Here is a 20,162-nt window from a genome sequence, read left to right as displayed (position 1 = left end):
CACATTCACATTCAGATATACATACTCACTCACTTCACTACATAACATACACATACATACTTGGGGCTGAGGGGAAGGGGAAATTGATGTTGGTGTGAGGGGTGGTGTGGAGACCAGGGCCCAAGTGGGGTGCCCCTCAAGGAGATCTTAAATATTGAAAGGGGAACACCGCAGCAGCAACGCATATCCAATACTTCCGCGGGACCCAGTCGTACGACACGTTGTATGCACCCGTACAACGTACCTGCAAAGCAGGCGCGGTACCGCCGCCGCCGCTGCCGCTGGCGGCACCACCGTCCTCATCTTCGTCATCTCTGCCAGCGCCACCGGCACCAGCGCTGTACATAAGGGCTTGTAGTACCGTGCCCGCGGTGAAGGGCCCGATGCGGGCATCCGCGGGGTCCGGTGCGGCGGCGGCGGCGGCGGCAGCGGCGGCGGCGAAGGGGTCATCGACGTCGTGATTTGGTCGCGGGGGTGGCGGCGGCCCTGTGGGACATGTACCCAAGGGGAGATGTGCGCGTGTGTGTGTGTGTGTGAGTTTGTGTGGATGACTCACCACCGCCACACACGCACACGCACAAACAGACCCGGGGTCTACCCAACACGCCTACCCGGCTGCTCGTCCGAAGAGCCAAACATCTCCCTGTACGGCGCCAGCCAGAGCAACGACTGACAGTACGGACGTCGTACATCTCGCTCGTACAGCGCACGCAGCAGGCGGGGCGCCCACTCTAGCAGCAGCGCAAAGTCCGGGTCCCCGGGGCCGAGGGCGGGGCCGGGGCCGGGGGCCGCCCGGGCGCCGTCCGAGGGTAGCTACGTCGGGAGGTAGGACGAGCGGGAACACGCAAACACGCAAACACACGCACGGTAAATGGGGGCCCAAGGAAAACTGCAAAAGAAGCACATTAGGCCCACAAACGACATCCCACTCCTCAAAAAGGGCGCTACCTTAAAAAGTGGCTGTAGTTGTGGTACAATGCACGGCCACCACTCCTACCCTATCAACCCCCCTCACCCCCCCGAGCAAACCCCTCTCCCCCATCCCCCTTCCCAAGGGCTATACGACCTCCCCCTTCCCCACCTTGGGCAGGTAGGTATGGAACACCAGCGAGTTCAGGCAGGTGCCCACCGCCCGGGCCGCACTGAGCTCCAGGGGCTGCTGCAGCTCGTAGAACTCCCCGTCATCCAGCACCAGCAGCAGCTGGGCGTATACCCTGCGGACGCGGCGGTGCGGTGCGGGGTTGCGGGGGTCAGGAGAACACATGCATGGGGTAGCGAGTGAGGCATCACTCCAGGGGGGCACAACCGGAAATGAAAACCGCCCTTGGCCCCCCCCAGCCCCCTCTCCTTCCCCCACCACCTGTTGGACTGGCTACAGCCTCAACAGCGCCTCTCCCCCCCCGCTGTATCCCCCCCAGGAACCACATACGCACTCTCACACACGCACACACACATACACATACATACGCACATGCACGCACACACACGCACATACATACACACATACTACACACACACACCTGCAGAACAGCCCCAGCACTTTCGCCGCTCTTTTGGGTTTCACCCCAGCATACCCCCCCGCCAGTGCGGCCACGTCCAGGCACCGGGTGGCCCCCGCGGGGCATGACAGGGGAAGGTGGACAGCGAAACACAGCCACCGCCACAGCCGGGGGAGCAAGCCGGGGGAGAAGGCCAGGGTATTCAGCAGGCCGGGCACGTCTGCTGCGAAAAAGAGGGCACCCGGGGCCCGGGGAAGGGGAAGGGAAGGGGGAGGTAAATGACATGCCGGATGTAGGTGAGGGGCGGGGAATATGGACAGAGGGAGCGAGGGGGGACTGCACACTAACGTTCCGTACGACAGTGCATGCATTTGGCAGTACTGTGGTACGACACTCACCTGCCCGGATGCCCTTCTCTGAAAACGCGGCACTCAGACTGTCACTCGGTTGTGGCGACGACCCGGGTTGGTGGGATCAGGGTTGTGGGACGGGGCGGGGTGGGGGTGTTGATTGGAGTGGAGCGGGGAGGATTGGCGTGGTTCAGAGGCTGGTGGCCTGGTTGGTCTGGTTAGACAATTGCCGGCAAGCTCTTACTGGCAGACCTGCATGTTTCCAGTTTCCCCCGCACCCTCCAACCCACATCCCCCCCCCGCGCCCTTTGCCTCCCACATACCGAGGCATCAGCTCCATGGCAGCGCAGCACATGTCAGTGTACGACTCCACGCCGCCGGGTCGGGACTGCGGGAATTGTGTGTATTGCGTGGGGCGGGGGAAAGGAAGGTGGATTTTGGGGGTTGACGTCCAAGGCAGAGATGGCTCCTGAAGGCCGTACGTACGGCAGGCCTCCCGTATACACAATTAAAATGTCTGTTGCATCACGTGGCTATCATAAGCCCCATGTCGAGCTGCCGTACATGCCTACTGTACACAAGCCATATCACTGCCGTGTTCCACATCGTACATACGAATATCCGGATGCAAGTACGCACCTCCAGCGCCGCCAGCATGGGCACCAGCAAGCCTCGTTGCGCCAGGGGCCACAGCCCCGAAACCGCAGCCGCCAGCTCCGGGCTGCCGTACAACCTGATGTACGGACATTGCCAGGAACACATCCCGCCCTAATGTCGCAAAGCCAGCACGTCAGCCAAACGGACAGTGGCGGTGAAAGGGGCTATACTATCAGCCTTGCTGTTGGAGTCCCTTGGCGAGTCAGCACACGAAACCCCACTCTTCCCCCCCCTCCCTCCCCGCATTCCCCCTCTCCCTTTCTGACGACCCACCTCCCCCGGGCCATTATGTGCTCCATCAGCGCTGCAGCAGTGGCAGCCAGCTCCGAAGCCACCTCCCCACCCGCACCCCAAAACGAGTCTGGAGGGGGAGACAAAACACCCACAAACCCGCGACCCCCTCCTCCTCCCCCTGCTGCTGCTGCTGTTGCTGTACCCCCCACTGAGTGCATGTGCGGTCCCAGCAACAGCTGTAGCAGATTGGCGAGGCACCAGGCGGCCTGGGCGGCAGCGGGAGGGGAGCGGGGGAAGGTACGCGGGGGTCGGGGGGTCCAAACCCTAGCAAGTAAGGAGGGGAATCAGCTGCCAAAGAGGGCCCCCGGGACTGGGCCTGGTGCACGGAGCAATGCATGGGGAGGGCAGTGGGGCGGGGTACGGGCCGTACAAAGCGACAACCCCTAATAGCCCCATGAAGGCCCCGGGGCGCGGGGTGCGGGGTATGTGTCACGTAACCCCCCCCCTCCCTCCCATTCCCGCCCAGCTGAACCCCCGATTCCCTAAAATCCCGGCACGTCGCTGCCTTACCGCTGTGGCGTCTCCCACCGTACGCTCGTCCAACTGCTGTCGTACCGAGCGACACAGGCAGGCAAAGGCCCCCGAGCTTCGGAAGCGGACCTGCAAGGCACCCACATCCACATCCCGGTGTTTTTCAAAACAGATCACACGACCACACCACCAACACACCGCAAGGCACCCAGGCGGGCTCCCTTCACGATTCAGTTCAGATGCCGGGGGTGGGGGCTGGCAGGGCCGAAGAGGGGGACGGGGAGGAGCGTGTGTGACGGGGTTAAAATGAGCAGCTGGACGGTAGAACTGAAAGCACATGCACACACACGCACACACAGGCACCCTTGGTGGGGAGGGCGGGGGTGATAACGGGGAGAGTGGGGCGATGCAGCCGACCTCCCACCCTCCGAAGGGACCCTCTCTCCCTTCCATCACTGTTGCACGTGCTAGTGGCGATGGTGGACAGTAAGAGAGTATACTGGAAAACATAGCCAGCTGTCGGATGGGTGGGTGGCTAGCTGGGTGGGTTGTGTGGACAGCTACGCAATACTTCACTCACCTAAAATTGCTGGTGTTGCCTTCCGTCAGGTTCACGTCTGCCTGTCTGTCTGTTTGTATGTTTGTATGTCTCTGTCTGTCTGTCTGTCTGTCTCTGTCTGTCTGTCTGTCTGTCTCTGTCTGTCTGTCTGTCTCTGTCTGTCTGTATGTCTCTGTATGTATGTATGTCCTCCTTTGCCGTACTTTGTTTTCCCTTCCGCACCTGCACCACTTCTATAACGAGGTGCCTCTACCCCCCTCCCTCCCCCCCCCACCACTCACGCACCTGCACGTCCTGGGGTAACAGCCCCGCCAGCCCGGGGGCCACCAGCACCAGACGACAAAACGCGGATAAGCAGCGCTGGTACCCGGAACCCGAGGGAATGCCGTCACCGCTACTGCTAAAGCCAACAGCTGCAGCTGCGTCTGCAGTAGCAATCGCAGCAGCAGCAGCAGCAGCAGCAGCAGTTGCGATGTTGGTGGTGGCGACTGAGTGCCCGGCGGACTTTTTTGGTGATGGATCCGGATCCGCTTTTCCCGGCGGGTTGAGATCTGGGACCAGTGCCGACCGCAACACCGCCAGCGCCAAGCCCAGTAATCGCGATAGTTGTTGTTGCTGCTGCCCGGCTACTGCCGGTGATGCCGTGGCGGCAGTGCTGCTGCCGCCGCCGTCCTGCTGCTGCTGTGCTTGCCGTCTTGCTGCTAGGAGGCGCGCCAGTGCGGCGAAGAGGCTGTGGGGTTGTTGTACCAGACGGCTGCGGAAGTGGGCAGTAGCGGCCTCCGCGGCGGCGACACGCTCCGAAATGCCGCTACTGCCGCCACATCCGCCTCCTGCGCTGCTGCTACTGCCGCCAGTGGTTGCTGCGGAGAAGGGCGGGAAGCGGAGAAGCGGGTTCGCCAAGCAGAAGTGGCAGCAGTCGCAGCAACACATATCCATCGTTCTCACACACACACGCCTGGCCCCCGCCCCTCTTTTATTTGTCCCCCTCCCCTCCCCTCCCCTCCCCACCCTTTCTTGTCAGTCCCTGACAGCCAAGTAACTCCGCACTGCACGACACTACCCTAATTCTAAGCAACCTCTACCTGGCCTACCTGCCCACTCCACCTCCCCTCTCCCCACCCCAAAACAATACACACACACCCATCACACACACCCCTACCTGCCGGTCCCCCTCCTCCCCCCTGTCCCTGCCCCAAGCACTTCCACGTCCCGGAGTCCGTGAGCAGCACCGCCACCCGAATAGCCGCAGCATCTACCACCGGGTCACCAACACCGCTGCCAACGCCACAAGGAGCCGCAGACGGCCCCCCGGCTGCGGCCGCATTACTGCCGCCGTGACTTTGACCTTGAGGGTGCTGCTGCTGAGGGTGCTGGACCCGCGGTGATCCTGTGGCGGATAGTGATGATGGTGGTTGTGGCGGTTGCGGCGGTTGTGGCGGTGTCGTAACGCCCCTAGGCGCCGCCACCAGCCGGCAGCAGGTGCACAGCAGCCGCCAAGCTTGGTCTCGCCAGGCGACCTGAAGGCGGGGCGAGGGCGAGGGCGAGGGCGAGGTTATTGAAACTGTTATGCGGGTCATTGAGGTGCCACATGGGAGCGTACTACCGGTACTTTAGTTAAAACAACCACAGGCAGTTGTTCGCTCCATGAAGCACTGGAGTGTATCGGGCTTCGCAAGTGGGTTTGCTGGGACTCTAAACCCCCCTCTAAACTCCTGCGGCCCCCCGGGAATGGGGTTAAGGGTCAGGCGGGTACTGGGATGGGAGTCGTACCGCAGGTGGGCGGTAAGCGGGAACCCACTTCCACTCCCACTCCCCACTTCATATCCATTTCCACCCACCCGCCGCGCCTCGTCGCCCTCCAGCGCTATAGCCAGATAACTGTCCCGCGGGTCGCTCGCGCTGCATGTGCGTAGTAACAGCGCCAGGGACCCGCGAATCATGTTGGACAAGGGACTGCCCTGGGGCGGCAGTAGCACCGCGTCGTCATTGGCTGTTGCAGCCGTGGAGCCACGGCTGTCCCTTTGCGCAGCCGCTGCTGCTGCCGCCGCCGCCGCCGCTGGTTGTGGCCTTAACAGGTATAGCAGGGGCGGTAGGAGCTTGTCTGCAGGGCGGGTGTGTGTGGAGTGATACGCGGGGAGGTGAGGTGAGGTGAGGTAAGGTGTCCAGAGCCCCCGGAGAGGAAAAGGGCGGTTGGTTGGCGCTGATGGGACAGCAAACAGAGCTGGAGGGTGTTCGGACGCATAGGGACCCGAGTGAGGGGCCGAGGCTAGGGGCCCTGCATGATGATAACAGCCACAATGGCGGCAGCGTGTGGTGGCCCCGGGTTGGGGCTCCCGCGAGGAAACGCACCCAGGGGCGCCTGCTCGCTGACAGACGGGAAGACAGACAAACAGACCGACACGCTGGCTGGCTGACCTGTTTGCCGGCTGAAAGATAATCCCCAGCCCTGACTGTACTTCAGCAATATGGACTCCCACTCCAGCCGCTGACTCGCACACACACTACAACACGAATCATCCCCCGGCCTTACCTGCCACATCCCGACCGCTGAGTCGCGCCTCCTGTACTGCAACCATGGGGCCGTACGACATTGCCCACTCCGAAATCAGCATCTCCCTCAGGTGCCTCCGGGCACGATATCCCCTCCAGAACCGCTGTATCACCCCCGCAGACCGGGCTCGCTGTTTAACTCCGCTACGAGCCGCCCGCTCCGCCCGCACGGCCTCCAGGAGCTCATCCCTGGAGTAGGGGAGGAGGAGGAGAGGAGTGCAGAGGTGCGAGGAGGGGAGTGCGGAGGTCAACAGGCGATGCGAAGAAGAGGGACATGCGAAGGGGCAAGTTTGGGATGGAGATGAGCGCCATGCACAGACAAGACGTGGCCCTGGGAGGGACTAGGGCTGTACGGAGTAGGGAGAGCCTAACTCAAGCGGGCCGAGGAGGAGGGGGAGAGGTGACAGAGAGAAACGCAGCGGCCCCAGGGAGGGGAAGGAGTTAGGTGGAGCAGCGGAATGGCGGGGAGAATGGATGGGCCGGCTGCGGGTGTGCGAACCGAGGTTAACCCTCAATGCTGGGACTCTAGGGGCTTAATTTCTTAATGAAATCGGGAGTAAATCTGTAGGGTTGTTAAGGTGGTCCTGGTTGGGGTGGTGAAGTGCTATGTGCCTGCTGGGGACTGTGGTGAGGACATTTGTTGGACGTTAGTGGCTATATTGGCCAGGACTGCTTTAGGGTTTTTGCACAGGTGGTATCTAATGGTTGAGAGAAAAAGATCCAAAGCCCCACGGGACCGTTGCATCTTGTGACACGGCTCGTTGGGGCATAGCATAGATGTTCCGGTGCCCTCGCGTTAATGGTCGTGTACTAACGGTCAAGGCCTTGACCGCTGCCGCTAGGGCGGTGATTGCGTACCTGGTTTGTTCCTTGCAGGTCGCGCGACCTAGTCCACGCATGCTGTCAAAGAGCTCAAATTCTGACGCTTGCTAGCGGCATGGAGAATCGATACTGCCGAAGTGAAATGATTCGACAAACCGAGATGTTCTTAAAGCATAAAGAGAGATTTTCGACGCATGTGGATCAGCAACGAAAGGACATATCGATGAAACTGGAAATAACATACGGGTACGGCACATGTTAACGCTGCTCTGATCAGCTTCCTGTTTAGGAATTATCTTCATAGCCAAGAGCTATCCCCAATAAGGTTACAACCAGCACGAATAGGCATTTGTATTCATTCTTTCCTTAATGGTGGCTCCGAGACCACCTCAAACGCTGGCTAGTCTCAATCTTACGAGTTCAATCTCCCACAATTACACTGATAATGGGCAATACCGCTCACAACTGCCTACCTCCATACTTGGATGAGCAGTGGTTGTCCGGGGGCTGGACAGGATTGGCCTGATTACATGGTTAGGGAAAACTTGAACTGGAAAAAACAGTACGCCGGGTACCTAGATCTAGAGCCTGGTCCCTAAGTGCGTTGTGACATCCAGGCTGTTGGGGTTAAATGAGCCGGGCGGGCTCGATCCGGAAACCGTTCGTGCGTTCGATCAGACTGTACGGTTGGAAGTTGTGCCTAGAGGAGTTAGGAGCTCAGTACCATTGGATGTACCTCTACCTAAGTTATCCTGGCGTGTTAATTCAATAAAACGAAAACCTTAAGGAAATGGGCGCCTCGTCCTTCAGCGAGCCGTTGGGTAAATGCGACCTTACGACGCTGCAAAGCTTGCAAAATTATGGACTCCAAGAGGCAGACATCAATCAGCTATGTGCGCCCCCAAAGGGCTGCCAGGGTTTCCAGGATTGCCTTAACGTCTATCTCCTGGCTCGGACGGCCGCAGCCAACACGAAGGCCTCTGACGTCGCCAGAAGCTTGGACGTCGCTTTCATGCTTTACAACGGCTACATGGTTTTCATGATGCAGCTCGGTGAGGAACTTGCGGCATGCTGCAATCCGTAGACGCCGAGAAGGTGCAATGCGAGCCTCGCTATCCGTTGCGACCCTTTGCATTAATTGCGCTTGGCCCCGCACGCTGACATTCTCCAATTTAACTCTCATCGCAGGTTTTGCTGTGGTAAGTAAGCCGGGTCGCTTCTTGGCTCGATTGATTAGGGCTTGGCCTCCACGTGCCAACCGTGAACGCGAGGCGCGCGACTGACCATAATCCCATAACTCAAGCTATATCCTGCCTTGCAGCTCTGCGCCGGGTCGATCCGCACCAAAAACTGTAAGTCTATGAATCCTCAAGCAAAAAAGTGGTGGTAAGGTCACCTGCGCTGCCTGAGCCTTGCTAAGTAAACAAGCGCGGCTGGTTAACGCCTAACATAAATTGCTAGTCTTTTATTACGAAGTGGCAGCGAAGTGTTCATGTTTGGCTCGGTATCACTTTCAACGGAAAATGCAGTTATCCCACATGCTCTCTGCTTTGCGCCATGTGATAACTGTGTACACTAGGCATGAACATTTTACTCAAGAACGTCTTGGACGCCTGCGTCGGGGCTATCGGGTTCTATCTGTTTGGGTAAGTTATAGGGTTCAGCGGGCGCTTGGCAATATTGCTTTTGGAGCCTTTATCCATCTCAAGCACCGGCTCAGAGTCTGGTTACAAGCGCAATCTTTTCGGCTAGTGATTTCCTTGTGCCACAGAAAACAGAAGATGCGCCGCTACTGTCTGCTGCCCGTGAACGCCCGCCACTTGACCATATCCACATGTTCATGCGCATGTTCATGTGACGCTCTCGAGCAGTGCGGAAATGGCGGCCGCCATCAGCAGCGTCGTCTTCGCAACCTAAGCAAATATGACCCCTCCCCGTCCGCTACGTGCATGGGGGCACATAAGCGCATGCCCGCGTCAGATCTTCCGTCTCAGCTATTCCTCGTTCCCTCCCTCGTGCAGATACGCATTCGCATTTGGCCTAAAGCCGGGAAGCGACGGCAACGGTGGGTTCAGACATGTATTTAGCTACGATTTAGGCTGATGGACGATTGGGGAGCCGAGCGCGTGACTGCCGACAAGTCGAGTCGTCGGCTTGCTTCGTCGACACGTCTCGATTACATCGCGCTGCTTAATTAGTCATAGGATATTCGCTCTGCTTAATTACCAAAAGCTCTCTGATTTTGGAGAATAACGTAACATGCCTGGTTTTCATCACGTTTAACCCTACAAGTGTTAACTCGTAATGGTTAGCCCTGCCTAAATGTCTGTTGCGGCCCCAACACGCGATCTCTTGCGACGTGGTGAGGCACTCAGTGTGTCTACGCTCGCCAACTTTGTCACGGGCGGCCTAAGAGAGAATTTCCTTTCGATCCAAATTTGAAAGTAAATTTAGCAGCTGCTTGTGTCTTTTCGTGCTGCCTTCGGAGGGGGGAATCGGGCCCACTGCTGTCCGTGCTCCGAGATGGTCTGAGTTGCAGGAGTCCTTCGCTGTCCTGCCGCGAGCTGTATTTGTGGGACTGCCGTACTGCATCATGAGTTCGTGACTGTGAGTTCTCGGCTGAATACCGCTCCCTGCCCTTTCTCCTTCCCCGTATCCTGTCATATGTGCACTCAAGCAGGCTTCATTGGTAATTGGAACTTCGCTCTCAGGTGCGGACTTGGTGGCTTTGTACGATATGGAGCAGCAGGGGGGGCCTGCGCCGTGCCGCACAGACCTTGGGGGCTGGGCGGGTCTGTAGTAGCTGGTACACAGTACGGCACACATAACGCCTACAAATACGCGCTAAGCGCGACCACCAGCATCTCGAGAGGCCTTTTCAGCGGTTGCCAGCTATTACAGGGTCGCGTCCATTTTCGTGCAACCGTCTGCAGCTCCCGCACCTGCCTGCCTGCCTGCGCGCAAAATAGGACTTTCCATACTCATCCAGCCAATGGTTCCCTAGGGAGGTCAGGGCATTGGGGCCGAGTCTGCGACCTCTCAAACACCCACACGGGTGCGGCTAACACGGCGTCGACAACACACCCAAAACCTCAATGTGCTAAGTCTACGATGCGAAATCTCATGAAAACCAAATCCCTTAGAGCCCTTCCAAACCTCAAACTCCCTCTTCTGTCCATTTCCGCATCAAATCTCCAGTTGAAACCTCCTTTACAACTCCCGTTACAACTTCGGTTACAACTTCGGTTAGAAACCCGTTAAAACCTCCGTTATTCCAGTTACAACCCCCGTTACTATTTGTGTTGCAGCACCCGTTGCAACTTCCGTTACAACTTAAACGTTATAACATCCGTTGCAACTTCCGTTACAACCGCTGCCACAACCACAGTTACCCCCTCCTCCCCCGCTGTCCCCTGGCCGACCAGTTACACCACACAGATCTCACCGGATGGTGGTTCCGACTTCTCCAGCTCGGGCTGGCACAACTTCTTCTTTCAGTGGTCGTTTTGCGCCGCCACCACCACCATCCTGTCGGGTGCAGTGGCGGAGCGCTGCAACTTCATCGCTTACCTGCTCTACAGCTTCTTCCTATCCTCCTTTGTGTACCCGGTGGTGGTGCACTGGGTCTGGGGAGCCAATGGATGGCTGTCAGTGTACAACACGTGAGTGAGCGGCCGACTGACCAATCGATGATTGACCCGGGCGAGCGAGCGACGGAGCCATTGAGCGAGTGCCAATTGATCGACCAAGCGACCGCGATTAGCCCCTAGTTGTTTGTGTCCAGTCTCAGCCGCAGCTGCAGCTGCAGATTCCTTGATTCCTCGTCATTGTTACGTTGTCATAGCCGCTTGTGTTGTACAGCCACTGGCGAAGTCCCCAGATAAATGGCACGCTCCTCACTTCCTCCCCTCCCCCCTCCTCGTCGTCCCCCCCTTTCCCTTTCCCTTCCCCGGTCCCGGTCCCGGACTGCAGTTCAGACGGCGGCTACCCCTCCATACTCAAGGTGGGCGCCATCGACTTTGCTGGGAGCGGTGTCGTACACATGACAGGTAAGGTCCAGGCGGTCAGGGGCCCCCATTCCCAGGTAGGCGCGGGGTAGGTAGAGGAAACACCGTTGCGACCTAGCCGCGACCACGTGCTCCCCTTCCCCCTTCAGGGATCGGATTTGGGCCCCACTGCGGCCCTGACTGACTGACGGACTGACTGACGGACTGACTGACGGACTGACTGACTGACTGACTGACTGACTGGACCGTGTCGGTCGGTCAGTTACAGGGGCGACATTGTGCACCTCTAGGGATTGGCTTGGGGACAATGTTAAATTATCCAGGTTGTTCTCCAACTCATGTCCCTGAGTACCCTCCCTCCCCAACATATACACACTTATACACATACACACACACGCACACAAACCACACACACAGACACACACACGCACACGCACAGACACACACGCCTTGCCACAGTTTGCGCCAGGCAGGGGCAAAGGGAGGTTCTTTGAGAGGTCGTTTGCTGTAGGGGGCTTGGAGGATTCCCAGGCGAAGGGGGTGGCTGTAGAGCAGACTGGGTGATGCTGTGTGAAATCTGCCTCGAGTGGTGTGGTGCTGTTGCCTAGAGGCATCCCTAGCCCCGACGGTGAACTGATAGATGCTAGCCTAGTCCGCGCCCGCCCCCCGTTTTTAGTTATTAGTTATTTAATTTGGGTGAACTATTCTCTAATCATCCCAAAAAGGTAGTAAAGGGTTGAAAAAAATCTCATATATTTAAATTGGAAGTGCCTGAGCGTGCGCTCGACAGGTCGTTAGCGAGAGTTTCTTGCCTTAGTAGGGAGGGGTAGGGTATGTACAGGGTTTCCGGGTTTCCTCTGTCTTAGCGAACCCTCACCGCAAGAGCCGGATCAGGCCGGGGAGGGAGAGGAGTCTTCTTGTTTCGTGTTTCCGGCTCAGTGCGCAAACTCGCGTGACGGAGCCTTGACTCGTGAGAGCGTGCGCGCATGTGACGCCTCCCATACCCGGGGGGAGGAGAGCGGAACTAGCGGACCTGTAGCTCTCGGCTGCTTAGGGGGGAACAGAGGCCCCTCACATCCCTCTCCCGTCCGCGGGAGAGAGTCTTTCCGTTGGGGCTGGGCAGCAGCCCCTGGCCAGTGCCAGGCCCGGTCAGATACTTGTAACGTTCACACACACATACACACACTCTCTCTCACACACACACACACACATGGAAAGAGGAGCTGCTGGAGGGTCCTGAACGCCCGAGAGGGGTGGGGTAGGGGGCGGACAGCTGAGCTCTTCGGCCCCGCGACATGCAACGGGTCCGTGTGACTAATGGGGGCCGCTAATGATATGCCTCGGCTGCCACTGCTCCTGTTGCTCCCGTTGCCGTCCTTGTTGCGGTTGCTGTTATTGTTATTGTTCAGGCGGATTTGCCTCTCTGATGGGCGCCTGGATCATCGGGCCCCGCGTGGGCCGGTTCGGTGCTGATGGGACTGTGAATGAGATGAAGGGTCACTCGGCCACTCTGGTGGTGATGGGCACCTTCCTGCTGTGGTGGGTGGGCAGGGGAGTAGGGGGAGGGGATGGAGGGGAGTAGGGGGAGGGGATGGAGGGGAGTAGGGGGAGGGGATGGAGGGGAGTAGGGGGAGGGGATGGAGGGGAGTAGGGGGAGGGGATGGAGGGGAGTAGGGGGAGGGGATGGAGGGGAGTAGGGGGAGGGGATGGAGGGGAGTAGGGGGAGGGGATGGAGGGGAGCAGAGGGGCCATAGATACCCCATGGCGTTGTCCTCATGTCTTCCCGTACACTGAGCCGCTACGGTCGGACTGACATAACAAACGACGAAGATTACGATGACGAAGCGATGTTTGATCCAAGGGACTCGTACAATCGTACAGTCGTACAATCGTACAGTCGTACAATCGTACAGTCGTACAATCGCACACTCGTACACGTGGTGGCGCCGCCAACTCCTTCCCTTCGTAACCCCTCTTGTGTTTCTTCCCCACTCCCCACTCCCCACTCCCAGGTTTGGCTGGTTCGGATTCAACCCTGTAGGTGGGGAGTGTGTATGGATCTTAACGGGGGAACCATGTGTATGTATGTGGATGCGTGTGTATGTGTATGTGTGTATGTATGTGTGTGTGTCAGCCTCCTGAGAGGCTGTGAGGTGTTTCGCTCGAGCCCTCCGGTCACTGCGTCTCCAACCACCAACCGCCGGTTTCTCCAGAAGCACCTACCCCAACCTATACACACCATACACACTTCTATACCCCCCCTTTTCTCCAGGGATCCAACCTCATCATTTCGACCCCCCTCGCCGCCCAGACCGTTTCACGGGTGGCCGTGTGTACGGCAATGTCGGCGGGTGCGGGGGGTGTGGGTATGCTGCTGTACAAATACCTCGTGACGCGGTCATGGGATACGGTGGCCGTGTGCAACGGCGTGCTAGCGGGCTTAGTGGCGGTGACGGGCGCGTCAGCGGTCATTGAGCCATGGGCTGCAATCATTTGCGGCCTAATTGCAGCGGTGCTGTTCTGTCTGTTTGACTACCTGACGTTGTACGTGCTCAAGGTGGGCAGGGAGAGGGAGTGGACGGGGGGTTTGGGCAGGGGAGAAGGGGATAAAGCGCGTGTTTATGTGTATGTATCATGTTGCAGCGGAGTCGCGGGTGGGTTTGCGAATGGGCTTGAGGAAAATGAGAGGCATACTTGTGTGTTATGTTGATGTACGGCACTGCAGCGGAATGGGCAGGGGCCGTCCATAGCTGCTGGTAGAGGAAAGGTGCTAAGAGGCAATAGTGGGTTCCAAAGCATCTGATCCCCCCACCCCACACACACGAATATAGTTTGCCCCCCCCCTCCCAACCCTAAAACCCCCTGATCCGTCCCCGTCAGATCGATGACCCCGTCAGCGCCTTCCCTCTTCACGGCGGGGTGGGCATGTTTGGGGTGCTATTCCCGGGTCTACTGGCTCGTCCAGATTACGTACAGCAGGTGTACGGCAGTAGAATATGGGGTGTCGATGCCAAAGATACCAAGCGGTGAGTGGATAATGCGGGGGTGGGGGGTGATGGGGATGGGTGGACTTGGAGACGGGGGGAGATGGCACGGTGTATTGGCAGGTACATACATGCATACATGGGGTTTGTCGGCGGTTGCTCCCGCACGCAACTCTCCTGCTGAAAGCGGCTGCGCCTGCGTCCCGTACGCAGGTACGGCATTTTGTACGGCGGACATGGCCAAATTCTCCTCGCCAACTTCATCGAGGTACATGTTCGCACGACCACTTACACATTTCAACCGGGGGAGAAAGACACGAAGGAAACAAACCAGCGTGGCTACCGTAAATAATAACCGAATGTTTTTGAGAAAATTATCGAAAATTTGCTATTTTTTCCTTTGGATTTTGAATTGTCGCCCATTTTATTGACCTTAAGTTTTCACGTAGACGGCACCGTAGCAAGCTATTTCTTCGGCACGACGCATAATTGCGAAATGGCCGATTATACTGAGTGGTTTTTGTGTCCTGCCGCGACCAATAACAATCATTGAAGGACCAGGATATTGGGTCGGTTTCCATGTTCCCAATCTCCTGACGGACGAAAAAGCGCCAGCCCCCAGCTGTTTTTCGGGCAGCAAGCTCCAACGGGAGGGGACACAGCATGGGTGACATTTCCCCAATGCGGAAGATAGCCCCGCAGGCTGTTGCACGTCTGGGAAACCGAACCGGACATACATACAGCCCCTTCTTTCCCCCTCCATCCTCCCCTGGCTGGGTTAGAGCCTCTGCTGTACGACAGAGCGAGAGACACTCGTAACACGAACACACCCACGCCAGGTGTCCCGCTAACTTTCCTTCGAAGTGGAACGCGCACAACACGCACTTCCTTCACTCTGAACCCTTTTTTCTACCCATCCCCCTTTTGGCCCCCTGGGCTCCTCTCCACCTCCCCTTTCGTCCGCCGTCCTGGCTGGTGCACTCATTGTGTGTGTATGTGTGTATGTGTGTATGTGTGTATGTGTGTATGTGTGTATGTGTGTATGTGTGTATGTGTGTATGTGTGTATGTGTGTATGTGTGTATGTGTGTATGTGTGTATGTGTGTATGTGTGTATGTGTGCATGTGTGCATGTGTGCATGTGTGTATGTGTGTATGTGTGTGTGAAATGGATGTCATTCCCCCTCCACCTTCTTTCGCGTTCGTCCTCCACCTTCCCCCTCTCGGTCACTCTCCCGCCCCCCCCGCAGCTCGTGACCGTCATTGGCTGGTCGTGTTTCATGATGGGCACCTTCTTCTACCTGCTGCATAAGGTGTGTGGAGGGGGAGCAGGGCCTGAAGGGGCGGCGGGGGGGCACCGGGGATGGGACGGGGACGCACACAAGCCGTGTATGCGTATGTATGTATCTATGTCGCGATGGGCGGGCTGAGAGGAGGCCCCATGTGGGACGGAGGTCGGAGGACGGAGGACTGACATCACCCCCACATGCTCACACCTATCCGCACCGCACCTCAAAACGCGGTGAATCGTTTAACTCCCCCCTCCCCCCTCTTCCCACGAGGTAACCAGTGGCAAAACCTAAATCGCAATCACGACATGTCGTACACGCCCCCTCCTCCACCCCACCCACTCCTCTCTGCCGCGGCCCTTCCAGGCTGGTTTGCTGCGAGTGAGTGTGGAGACCGAGCTAGTGGGACTGGACGTCAGCCATCGCTGTAGAAGCCAAGGAGGTGCGTAGCGGGCGGAGTGGGGGGTGGCAGGGTGGCAGGTGGCAGGGTGGCAGGTGGCAGGGTGGCAGGGAGGGGGAGAGGCAGGGGAATGCGGGGGGGAATGCCGGTGGGTAATGTAGATCTCGCGCACGTGCAGGTAGGTAGGACGGTACGAACGCACGAGGTTTATAACCCAGGCCAGCAAGGGGGGGAGGGGAGGCGCTGTGGGGGTTGGGGGCTAATGACACCCCCCCTGGATTCCTCCTTGTTCCCCCGGTCCCCCTCCCCCCACACGGGCAAACCCTCCAGACAAACTTTCCGACGAGTCGTCAATAGTAGCAGTCACAGTAGCAGCAGCTGCCTCAGGCCACCTCTGGAAGAAGAAGTAGAACCTGGAGAGCACCTGGATGGCCCTGGGACGGTGGTGGTGGCGGTGGTGATGATGATGTGGATGTGAATGTGGATGGTGAATACTGCCGGGTTCCCAGTCCCAGACCGATTCACTACACCCGCCCCATGCGCCGTATACCGTGCTGCACCGTACCGTGGCGCCGTGCCACCATTTTTGCGCATTTCGGCATGTGGCCCATGTGGCAAGTACCTGCCGTACTGCCTGCCGTACTGCCTGCCCGCCCGCCTGCATGGCTGAAGGTCTGAATGGCGGCAACACCAAGAGCCTTCCAGAATGCTTGTACAGCATCACCGAGCATACCGGGGAGAAGGGTCTGGCGCCGTGAGCCGCTGTTTGAGGGGTGGGGGGAAGGAAGGAGGGGGTGGGGGTGGGGGAAAGGGAGGAGTAACGCCGAAGCGGGGTGGAGGGGGGCATAGATCAGGGGTTGCAGCAGCAACATGAAAAGGATGCACAGGATGAAGGGCAGGATGGGTAGCAGGACTCAGTGCAGGAGTACGGCAAGCGGCAACATTTGGTTTCGGAGGATGTTTTCCTTAGTCCGGGCGAGGGGACAGAGGGGGAGTTGTTTAGGATTTGGGAGAGCTGTGCCCGCCCCAAGCGCGGACCCATGACCTCTGTATCCAACTGCAACGCCCCCTCAGCCCCTCTGTACGTGTATGCGTTGTGATGTGTGTTGGGTTGTTATTACGGCCGAGCGAGGCGGTTTCCCGCCTTCACATTGTTTAAGGAATTGCCTGAGGGATTCGTCTGTCTGTCTGTCTGTCTGTCTGTCTGTCTGTCCGGCGAGGATGGAACTTGCGCTGGGTCAACACCAGCCGTTAGGATGCGGTGCATATGCATGTATGCACATCCATGTATGCATGCTGCCATTACTGGCCGTTACTGGTTGTCCAGCAGCATACCCTCCCTGGATCGTACGGCAATTAGCAGGGGGGCAGTCTTCTTGGTTTCCGTGATGCTGCCTTGGCACACCATGTATGTGCTCCCTGCTGTTCTAGTGTATTTGCCATTTAATTGTGCGATATACATACAGGTCATCTGCAACCCAATAGTAGGAGTGTGTTAATATTGCCCAAATTATTGTGGACAATAATGGAACACACAGCTTGCTAACCATGAGTGGCCATCCTGATGACCGTACAGATTGGTTAGGGGTTAGGTTGAAGGTGCCATATAGGGATAGAGCTATGATGGGTGATACCACAATAATGCCCTCCATTGGCAAGCCGTTGTGGAACAAAATGACTGACACCCTATGCTGTCTACATACGGACTCAGTTAAGGATGTTCTCACAGTAATGGCAGTAGACCACCATCACCTATCTGGCTGTTAATGGCGGCCCCGTACTTGTGCATAACTGAAGGTTTTCTGTAAACTCAGAAGAGATGGTTATGCGTGTTGGTACGGCATGTAATGCCGGACAGTTCAGGAGGTCGCTCTGGTGTGCTAGAGTTTGTTTGGGGTTTCGTAGCCACATTAGGTCGCTTGTGTGAGGCGTTAGGTGTCCAGGACTAGTGGATTGCCTCGCGGTAGCTGGCGCCTCCACCCGGCCTCTACCTACCGAAGGAAGACTGCTCTCACAGCCCGGCCAAGCATGGCTGATCAAGAAATTCTGTTGGCCTCACGGTTTTGACTTTGGCACCGCCCTGCCCCCCCTTTTTGTCTCAATACCGCTCAGTGGCCTCTCCCTGTAGCTTGCAGTCATTGTTGCCGGGGCCCACAAGTCTGGCGCGCATTTATTCGGTTGGAACTGAGGAGGCATTGGCCCAGTTGTTGGCAAGACCTGATCCGCTTAAGTTGCACATCCGGGTTTTTCCCGGACCTCCACCGCTAGAAAATGTCGTCACCGAGTTTGGGCCCTGGCGTTGGATCCTTCTGTAACACATGTGCACTCTTGCCCATTGGTGGCGGCTTCTGCTAATCGACCTTGGGGCCTCGTTGCCATTTTGGCTCGTCTGGTCCTGTTGACCATGGCGGCTCCCAGCCCCAGGTGGTCAGCTTTCGACTGGACCTGACCTTTCTTCTTTCCCAGAATTTCTTCAAGCATGTACTCAACAGTGACACAGAGACATCGAACAGGTTGCGGGCTCTGGTGACCCCTGTCCCCGGTGGTGCAGGTCGCCTCCATGTAGCCCACTTTGGGTGCTGCCATCCCGGAAGCGGCGGCTTCCCCCCGCTTTTGTAGCCTCAGTTGCCACGAGCTCCTGGCTCTATTTGTCTCTCCTGTTCTTCGTCTCCTTCTATGCAGGGAATATGGCCACCAAAGTACTGGGTGCACTGCTCGTGGCCACGGGTCTTAGCGCCCCTGGGCCCAAGCAGCCTCCACCTACCCACGAGTTGAGACCAAGAGCACTGCCAAGCATCCTGCAACCGGCCCTGCAGAGCCCACCCGGCCCCGGACCAAGGACGCCCAGCAAGCCCAGGAACCCCACCTGGACCCAGGAGCTCCATCGAGGAGAGAAAGAGTGGGCCCAGAAGGTGAGAACCCGACACCTTTGCCCAATGACCCGCCTTGTGAAGCCGCACCTCCTAGCACAGGTAGCAGGGATGCGGGGGCGCTTGAGAGCCTGTGCCGCGGTCTGGAAGGCGATAGTGGTGAACCAGCTCGTGCTGAGCTTGGTCCTGCAAGGGCTTCCTCTGCTGTGGCACTCAGGACCAACCCCTCGGCCGTACTGGGGTACGAATTACCAATCTGCACAGGACCACGGGATTTTGCGTCATCCGCCATCAAGGGTTTGCTGGAGTCGGAGACCATCAAACCTTTCCAGTCCCGCCCTTTCATGACCTGCCGCTTGGGGGTTTTAGAGCAGAAAGGCAAGCTTCACCTCAGCTGGGGTGGACGCGGAGTGAATAAGCACCTTCTGCACATCCCGGAGTTCCGCTATGAGTCGCTAGTTTGTGCAGGTCCCAGGCTGGCTAGGCCCTAAGGACTACATGTTCACCCTGGACCTGAAATCCGGTTACCACCACCACATGGACGTACGAGAAGCAGACTGGCGCCAACTTGGTTTCGAATGACAAGACCAGTTGTAACACCAGGCAAAGAGTACTCAGGGAGATGCCAAGGGAGCTGAACCCTTCTTACATTCCTCCACCCTTCGAGCGAACGTCCTCGGGCGCCCCCGGGCATATCCCGTAGGATTATGGTTATTTGATATCCCATATACAGTCATCCAATTCCCTTTCGGCCTTGCCCCCGCCTGTTGGGCATTTACCAAGCTCCCAATTGCGCTGGGACCAGCGCCGTACCTAGAAAGGGGCGCCTTGCACAACTTCGCGCCGAGTTGCGGACAGGTTTCTTCAGTCCCTTCCAGGCAGCTCCCGAACAAAAATCCATCATTTGAAAGCAACATATTCCGTGCCCATCAGCCTCTCCCAGTGCACTTCAATCCTCCTTTCCTTCAAGGGGATCTCTCGAACATCGTCAACGCATCGTCGTGGTCTCCTTTAAGCGGGCTGTCGAGGCCCTTAGCGGGGCGACTAGCGTTGAGAGAGGCAAGCTGCTCTTCTTTCTGCATAAGGTATCGGATAAGGAGCTCGGTGGTTGGGGTATCGAAGGCCAGGACAACGAGACTATCCTGAGCTTCATCCGGGAGGCCTACACGGAGGCCCAAGGAGGTGAGGGAATTGCGATGGCGACTTGACTTTGCCTGAGCAAAAATACCAGCCTGGTTTCCCGTGGCGTCCGAGTATGTACGCGGCTGAGGTACCGCGAAGAGCGCGGCGGAGTAGGCTGGCAATCGCGCGGGGCGCGCGGGGTGTCAGAACAGTGCCACTTTAGTGGGAGGCGGGGCCACCATCCAGGCTAAACGAGGTCCTTTCCGCGAACCGTTTTTCAAACAACTTC

General features: G+C 58.0%; 2 protein-coding genes across 2 annotated transcripts in view; one reads left to right on the top strand and one right to left on the bottom strand.

The window, feature by feature from the left end:
• The window catches only part of VOLCADRAFT_99935 (uncharacterized protein), a gene marked incomplete at both ends in the record, with an annotated part of 14,164 nt that extends 6,885 nt beyond the window's left edge, over positions 1-7,279 (bottom strand). The window contains 16 exons of the mRNA XM_002958580.1: positions 34-66; positions 245-486; positions 612-813; positions 1,082-1,214; positions 1,575-1,722; positions 1,898-1,941; positions 2,173-2,237; positions 2,489-2,582; positions 2,780-3,006; positions 3,311-3,526; positions 3,629-3,635; positions 4,336-4,690; positions 4,990-5,347; positions 5,669-5,931; positions 6,361-6,569; positions 7,239-7,279. Of these exons, the coding sequence (XP_002958626.1) occupies positions 34-66; positions 245-486; positions 612-813; positions 1,082-1,214; positions 1,575-1,722; positions 1,898-1,941; positions 2,173-2,237; positions 2,489-2,582; positions 2,780-3,006; positions 3,311-3,526; positions 3,629-3,635; positions 4,336-4,690; positions 4,990-5,347; positions 5,669-5,931; positions 6,361-6,569; positions 7,239-7,279 (2,637 nt within the window). The remainder of the gene's footprint in view (positions 1-33; positions 67-244; positions 487-611; positions 814-1,081; positions 1,215-1,574; positions 1,723-1,897; positions 1,942-2,172; positions 2,238-2,488; positions 2,583-2,779; positions 3,007-3,310; positions 3,527-3,628; positions 3,636-4,335; positions 4,691-4,989; positions 5,348-5,668; positions 5,932-6,360; positions 6,570-7,238) is intronic.
• Positions 7,280-7,992: 713 nt separating this feature from the next.
• VOLCADRAFT_69712 (uncharacterized protein) lies at positions 7,993-15,931 on the top strand (the record flags this gene model as incomplete). The annotated part of the gene is made up of 15 exons (XM_002958602.1): positions 7,993-8,254; positions 8,391-8,401; positions 8,524-8,554; positions 8,782-8,848; positions 9,224-9,267; positions 9,880-9,913; positions 10,628-10,864; positions 11,175-11,251; positions 12,619-12,748; positions 13,222-13,246; positions 13,482-13,766; positions 14,090-14,235; positions 14,407-14,461; positions 15,443-15,505; positions 15,848-15,931. The coding sequence occupies 15 exons, from the start codon at positions 7,993-7,995 to the stop codon at positions 15,929-15,931; spliced, it is 1,551 nt and encodes a 516-aa protein (XP_002958648.1).
• Positions 15,932-20,162: the final 4,231 nt, after the last annotated feature.

This window comes from Volvox carteri (assembly GCF_000143455.1).
Source record: "Volvox carteri f. nagariensis unplaced genomic scaffold VOLCAscaffold_99, whole genome shotgun sequence".
Taxonomy (NCBI): domain Eukaryota; kingdom Viridiplantae; phylum Chlorophyta; class Chlorophyceae; order Chlamydomonadales; family Volvocaceae; genus Volvox; species Volvox carteri.
Note: the sequence above shows the minus strand (reverse complement) of the source record. Positions and strands in the feature narration are given on the sequence as shown.